At 43.4% G+C, this 8,012-nt stretch overlaps 1 protein-coding gene across 1 annotated transcript in view; it reads right to left on the bottom strand.

The window, feature by feature from the left end:
* The window catches only part of JAM3 (junctional adhesion molecule 3), a 147,306-nt gene extending 146,346 nt beyond the window's left edge, over positions 1-960 (bottom strand). Inside the window, exon 1 of the mRNA XM_033918892.1 lies at positions 838-960. Coding sequence (XP_033774783.1) covers positions 838-892 — 55 coding nt within the window. The 5' untranslated portion in view covers positions 893-960. The remainder of the gene's footprint in view (positions 1-837) is intronic.
* Between the last annotated feature and the right edge of the window lie 7,052 nt (positions 961-8,012).

Raw genomic sequence — 8,012 nt, forward strand, 5'->3', positions numbered from 1 at the left:
TTTCCTTGTGGAATCTCTTTGATGGAACCCTTTTATTGTTTTCTGTTCAGGTAATTAACTTATAAACCCTCTCTTTTACTAAGGCTGACGTGTCCATTATATTATATGAACGAACCCTGCTTCCATCCCCGTGGGAGTCCCGTTGGCCAGAGGGGGGTCCCCGTGGGAGTCCCATGGGCCAGAGGGGGGGGGGGTCCCCATGGGAGTCCCGTGGGATTCCCGTGGGACCCCCGCAATTCCCGTTCCCGTGCAGACCTCTATACTAAACCCTGCGTCCCTCACGGAAATCGGTTCTCAATAGTAGCGGTGGTAGTGTTGGTAGGGAGGCAGGATCAGAGAGGGATAAGCTAAACTGACCTCCAGGGGTGCTTTGTTAAAATACCATATAAAAGCTAAAAAGTGTCTCCCTCTCCCCAAAGGCTGGAACCCTCGGATTAGAAACGCCTCACCGAGCTCGACTTCGTTTTAGACCCTGACATTAGAGGGGGGGGGGGTCAGCTCGTAGCTCATGCTCCTCAAATCATTTCCACATGTTAAGCAAAGCGCTCTTCCAGGAACGCTGGAAAGTAGCATGGAAACCGTTTGAGCACACCGCAAAACAAAGAGAAAGGGAGAGGACAAAGGAGGTGAGAGAAGAGAGGAAAAGAGGAGGACAGAGGAGTAAAACATGGGAAGGGCAGAGGCGAGAGGAAAAGAGAGAGCAGATAGTTCCACTAACACCATTTCCGAAAAAAAACCAACAAAAAAACACAGCTCCCGGGCCACCCCGCCTAAAAGCCTGTCCACCGCAGCACCGTTAGGCGCCCGCTCCGTCCCTCGCCTTCAGTTCAGACTCACCGAACAGCAACAGCAGCAGCAGCAGCGAAACAAGAAAAACGCGCACCTCCGCCATAACGGGACTATCTGAATGCCGCGCGCGCCTGCGTACTACACAACCGACGACCCTGCTCCGCCCTTCTCTTGCGAGCACGCCTTTACTGGTTACTATGGTGACGCTCCAGCTTGCTGTGTGAAAGGCCTGGATGCGGTTTCCATAGATACATCGTATGCAATTGCACAGGATGCCAGCCTCTGACGGATTCCGTGCCCTGGTACTACCAGAGATACTGTCATCGAGGCCGCATTGTATTCTGGCTGGCCATAAATAAAAGACGGGGGGGGGGAGGGGGGAGGGATGTTTTATTTGGGTGACAAACATGCTGGCTTAACGTGAATTTCACAAATTTGCTAGGCGCATTCCTAAGGTTTCATTTTGGCGCCATTTAAGACGGTGGTCAAGATGTGACGCTCCGCGCTGCTTAGCAAAAATGTTTCATTATATCACTTTACCCCATTGTGTTTTTTTTTTAAATTTGCTATTCAAGTATCAAAGAGTTTAACCAATAGCCCCCACCCTACAAAGCTATAAACTAATAAATCCAAGGCCCATATCACAGAAAGCAGAAAAAGCAGCAAGCAAAGAGGCCAACAACAAAAGAAGCCTACTAGAATCCACAGCCTTTGCACCCAAAACCTTCCCAAAAATACCAGCTTAAATAGCCCATATTTACAGCCTAAAAAAACACAAACAAGATGCACCCCTCCCCCCCTTTAATGAGGTATATCTCCCAGCTTATTCAGTATCAGACTTCAGGATCTGGGAGAGAGTGACTGTAAATAGGGTTCCCATATTAATAGAAATAACTTCCTGCATTTATCTGGAACCCTGCCAGCTATTACTAAGAGTGCACTGATGTTGGGTGGACCCTAGTCCACTTGGATCCACCAGTGGTTATGCCACTGAGTGGAATGGTGTTCCAGACCATTTCCCTAGAAATTAAGCCCTGCCAGTGGTATAGAATTTCTAGGCAAAATGTCACTATTTTGGAATAATAACCCCCCAACACATACCAATTGATAGGAATATGCATTCTTTGGAAACAACATGGGAAATATTAACAAAAATTTCCATGTCATTTTTAAGCCAAAACAATAAAAAACCAAAAGAAATGTTTTTTCCTATGGGATCAATAGTTTGCACTATTAAATAATATGAGGGGCCACTGAAAATTTCTTAGCCCAACCAACAAAGTTGGTGCAGTCTCCATTGAGGGCTATACACTTGGTCCAGCAATTTTCCATTTTTTTTTGTTCTGTGTTTTTCTGACAGAACGAAAAAAACGGGAAATCACAGAACTAAGGGCCTGTTCTAAAAGCCATGTGGCAACAACCCTGAAGCCCTTTAAATCTCCATGGGCTTCTGGGCCGTTACCACAGTGGCCCGTGCTAAACAGCTTTGTAAAAGAGGCCCTAAGTGTATAGCCCTCCATGGAAACTGCCCCAACTTTGTTGACTGGGCTGAGAATTTTTCAGCGGCCCCTCGTGATATACATCATTAGTCAATTGTGTGCCCTATTGCTGAAAAATGCATTCTTTTTCTCAATAGGGACCCAACTAAGCAATAGGGTACATTTTTTTTAACAACAGTGCATATTGCTTACAACCCCCCCCCCAAACCCCCCAAATCTTTAATTAAATGAAAAATCCTGTAAATGACATGAGACTAAAGAAATTAAAAATGTTTGGTCTACATGGCAGAAAGCTGAAGCACCAGAAGATCTGCCGGTCAGCTATAAACTGATGTAGCCAGAAACCTGGAGAGCAAGAAAGATCTGCTTTTCCTTTGTTCCAGGAAGAAAAAAAGAGGAGGTTCTCTCATCTGTGCTCTGTTCTGCATCTCTGGCTGTACATGGAGCCAGTCTCACAGTTCCCCGCACTAACAGATGGCATGATCATTGATTAGCTCCTGTCTGCACATGGACTTGATCTTTAGATTTTAATTAAAGTCTCCAATTAAAGTTTGGAAAAAGAATAGAGATTTATGCAAAGAAAGTTTAAAAGGTCTTCCTCTGCCCCCTACTCTAAGACTTCTATTCAAGCCTCGGTTTGATGCAGCATCTGAGCATTTTTTTTTTCAGGTTATTTGCTATATTTAGTTCAGACAGAGCCTCCCACCAGAAGATGGACAGCTGCTCTATATAATGAACAGGGATATAATCTGTAGCTGAGAGGCATATATGAAGTCTCCAAGCCAGGATATCTCTTCATGCCCTCATTTTGGACAGAGTTTCCCCCCCTCCCCCGGATTTAAAATCTAATGATCTCCTATGTCATTGCTGACTCCATTTCAGTCAGTGCTTCTCTTATCCTTAGGCTACTGTTACTACTTTATCCCCTCTTTTATTAAGCTATGCTGCCAAGCAGCGTGAGCTAACTGCTGAGCCGCCCGCTCTATTCCTATGAGCAGCTAGGCATTTAGCTCGTGCTGCTCAGTAGTGCAGTTTGATAAAAGGGAGGGGATTAATTTCTGCAATGAGGCCAATATGGAGACGGAGTACTGTTTTTTAGAATGCTAAAAGTACTTGTTCCTTTTCCAATATCACAGTATTTCTTAGATATGCTACAATCATACATTTCTAAGATTTCACCCTTTTCAGTGCAATTACTGAATCAAAATAGTTTATCTCCACTGCATTTAGGGGTCCTTTTACTAAGGCGCACAAACTGATTTAGCGCGCACTAAATGCTAAGGCGCCCGGTATATTCTATGGGCGCGTTAGCATTTAGCGGGCACTAATATTTAGCATGTGCCAAATCGATTAGCGCATGCTAATTCGGTTTGCACGCCTTAGTAAAAGGACCCCTTAGAGAGCTAGCAAGGAAGTAGTCTGGTAGTATCATAAATGACGGCAGATGAGGAACAACTGGCTCATTCAGTCTTCCAAGACTGAGACTCACTCTTTTGAATTTTCTCTCACTTATCTGCAATAAGGTGTGGGTTAGTAGCAGTGCTTAATTACATCTCTAGCCAACTTTCAAGAGAGATACTTTGTGTGCTGCCTTGGCCAGGAACTTTGTATATTCCAGGTTGTGAGAATGTCTGAAAAAATTTCCAAATAAGGTTCCTTTCCCAAGGCAGCAAAAGTTTCAAAGGGGCAACATTCACCCTCTGAGTAAGTAGGCCCCATCTCAAGCCTACCATGCCTCAAAATATATTTTAAAAATCCCAACTCAACAATCCAAAAAGAGCTCTAAGCCCCAAGTGCAGCCTCCACCCCTACCTTCATCCCCAGAGTTTACCCCACCATCAAAGAAATATCTATAGAGTGCAGGATCAATCTTTGGTTGCTCCTGCCCTCTCAGCACATGCCCAATTTTCACACATAATTTAAATGAATAGCAAGCCAATTAGCACCAATAATTGGGTGCTAATAATCAATTATTGGCACTAATCTGCATCAATCAAAATTTTCATGCGTATTTTTAGGCATCAGGATGCAAATTTTATGTGTGGTTTGAAAAGGGGGCCTGGCCATAGGAGGGTCATGGTAGGATCTGTTATAGAATAAACGGGATCTGTGCCTATAGGCGCCCATACCTCCATTATAAATGCCATCCAAATTATGTTTTTTAACTGAGATTTGAAGTGCATACTTGTGCCTGGAAAATCAGCACCAGAATCCCGCCTACGTAGGCACTTTAGGCTGCTGAACATCAAAGGAGTGACCTAAAGTGCCTACATAGGCGCCATTCAAGTGACAATAGGCACTGGAAATGTAGAGGCCCGGAAAACCTTGGCCTACATTTCCAGCGCCTATTTTTCACGTCGGCGTGATTCCGAAACCAGTACTAATGCACAATTGACACACGATTGGTGGCTGCTTTTAATTCGGCTGTCAATATCGGCGCCGGTGTGAGAATCCGGGCCTTTGTTCATAGGCTTTGTACTTACTATGCATTCAGTTTTGCACTGAACACATGGTCCATGCAAGAACTTATCACACTTTAGTAAACAGGTCACATTATCTTCCATCGTCTCTGGAATTTAGTTGATCATTTGAAAATAGGGTATTTCTGTTACTCACTTCCATAAGTTTTATGCCTCCTTCAAATCTGTGCAGTATGAGATGTTAAACTCATATAATGAGTCATGAGTGCCTGAAAGCAGAGATGATCAAGTCATTGCCCTTTTTAAATGTAATACTTATGTCAAGCAAAACTTCAGAAAATGTCAGTAACTGAGGTGATCTAATACTAGAGTTAAGCTGCTTCTTTTCCCTCAATTCCTCAAGGGCTGTGCAGAAATATACTATAGAAGGAAGTAACTAGCTTCACACTCTGTACAAAAAACTGTGATTCTAAAAATTATAACCCCCGTTGCATTCAGTACTGTACCTGAGATACTGTCAGAACACAGTTAAGGAAAAAAAATACTTGTGAAGGATTGCTTTCCAAACCAGATTGCCAGAAAGTTTCAAGCTTATCATCCTACTTTGTTACTCAGAGTCAAGGAAAAAATCTTGTGATGTTCTTGCTCTCCACCCCCAACCTGGTCCTTCACATGGAGGCATAATGTGATTAAAACTCTTCAAAGTAGCAGTACAGGTGTCTGGAGTTATGCCACCAGTGAGAATGACGACGGAAGCTTGGGTTTATCACTTGTGTGCAAGACTCTTACACTTTGTCATTTATGAACAAGGCTTCAATTACCACAGTATTGATTAAGTAAATGTTTCATCAGCACACAACGCTAGGGAGATTAAGATTCTAGATGCTGTAAAAATGACAGCTTCACAGATCAGCTGATCCTGGAACCAAGGAGAAGGGAAAATATTTTAGATGTAATCCTTACTAAAGGGTCCTTTTACCAAACTGTGATAAAAGTTGGCTTTAGTGTGCTCTTAAATGGTGGGTTTTTTTTTCACCTACTAAGGCCATTTTTATTGCAGCTGGAAAATGGCTGATTTTCTATTTCTCCCATTAATAGCAATGTTCTAATGATTCACTCAATAATCAGTCAGAATCAGTGGTGAAAATACACACTCCAGAAAGCAAACTCCACTGTGAATTCATCCTTAATTCCACTAATTGATATTTTTAATGATTAATAATAATTAATAATTTATATTTTTGCTATTTTTAACTACTTTTTGTTATTATACTAACAGGGGTTGGAAAAATCCTCAGAGATCTTTTAAATCATTAAATAGGACCTTTTCACTACGTCAAAAATTACAAAGACTAGGGGACACTCGAAGAAGTTACAGGGAAATACTTTTAAAACCAATAGGAAGAAATTTTTTTTCACTCAGAGAATAGTTAAGCTCTGGAATGCATTGCTGGTTTTAAGAAAGGTTTGGACAAGTTCCTGGAGAAAAAGTCCATAGTGTATTATTGAGAAAGACATGGGGGGAGCCACTGCTTGCCCTGGATCGATAGCATGGAATATTGCTACTCCTTGGGTTTTGGCCAGGCACTAGTGACCTGGATTGGCCACCATGAGAATGGGCTACTGGGCTTGATGGACCATTGGTCTGACCCAGTAAGGCTATTCGTATGTTCTTATGCTCTTCATTGCAAGGCCCACGAGCCAATGGCTGCCCACGGGCACTTCTTGTGTGGCTCACAGCTCCCTACTGGATTCCAAAGCCCCCTCTCACCTCAAAAACTACAAGGAGGGCGCTGGCGTGGCATCGATTCGCCAGTGCTGCTGGTGGCCTCCTCTGCACTGTTCTGCTGTGGTCTACCCACCTCTGAAGCAACTTCCAGTTTCCACTTGAGTAGATTACAGCAAAGGAACCATGCAGAAGAGGCAGTGGACAGCTGCACCTTGTAGTTTTTGTGGTGAGGGGGGCTTTGGAACCAAATGGGGAGGACATTTGGTGGAACTAGGAGGATGGGAAGGGAAGGAGGAAGAAGGGAGAGATGCTGAATGGGAGAGGTAGAGAGGAGATGATCAGGGGCACATGTCTGGAGGGGAGGCGAAGGAGATGGTGGCATATGGATGGAAAGGAGGGGAAATCAAGAGGGGAGGGAAAGGAGATGGTGCACATGGATGGAGAGGAGGGGAGGGGAAGAAGAAGGAAAAATGGTGCACATGGATAGGTGGGGAAGAGAAGAGTGGAAGGAGATGTGCACATAGATGGAAGAAAGGGGAAGAGATGGAAAGGTAGATGGATACGAGATGGAGGCAGAAAAATGGATGAAAACTGGATATGAAAATCAGTGCCAAAGATGAATGTAGTGCACAAAATGAAGGAGGAGAGGAATGAAACAGCAAATGTATAAGGAGCCCTTGGAAATAGAGTTAAGAGCACAGAAAACCCTATCCTAATATACAGGCACCTACCAGTGTCCAACTCAATTTAGGTGCTGCTAGATGTGATTCTATAAATGGCACCTAACTTTGAATGACATGTGGTAAGTGCTGTTTCCCCCAGGCACCTGCTGAGTTAGGCGCCATTTATAGAATGATGCCCTTTGAGTTATAGCTATGGGCACCAAAAATAATCTGTGCACCCACTTCTGGAGTAAAGTAACCCTCATACCCACCACCTCAGAGCACCTGTGGCAAGGAATAAAGCATAGTGAATTTACCCCTCTGCAACAGAGGTAGAGATTAAAGAGATGTAAATAAAAGCTGACATATATTTACATTATTTACTCTTGTAAGGGGGCAGTGAGATCTGATCATACTTCCTGTAACAATAGCAGAAAAAGTATATTGATTTTATCAAGCGATTGGGTGCTAGGAATTTTCTATGGGAAAAAGCTTCCAGATTCATGGAATTACTGCAACTCATTATGCCGCACCCAGTTCAAAGGAAAACATTCATGTGTGTCCTGTATGTTTGCATCACCCTGCTAGTGTTATTTTGAGTTACCTCCTCTCTTTCTCTGTGTTTTCACAGGGCGGATTTCCCAGCTCTCATAACAATGCCTGAGTGAGTTCTTTCTGCAAAGTTCTGCTTCCCATTCCCACCCTCACCCTGGAGAATCCTTAACCCAGTCAAAAAGTCTTCTGTCAGCATAGCACAGCTAAGCCAGACCACTTAAAACTTTAAAAAAAATTGGCTTTTTATAATACATATAGTCCCCTCCCTTTTACAAAAGCGTAGTGTGGTTTTTAATGCCAGTGGTGGAGGTAACAGCTCCTAAGCTCATAGGAATTCTATGAGAGTCGGAGTTGTTAC

This window comes from Geotrypetes seraphini, chromosome 13 (genome assembly GCF_902459505.1).
Source record: "Geotrypetes seraphini chromosome 13, aGeoSer1.1, whole genome shotgun sequence".
Taxonomy (NCBI): domain Eukaryota; kingdom Metazoa; phylum Chordata; class Amphibia; order Gymnophiona; family Dermophiidae; genus Geotrypetes; species Geotrypetes seraphini.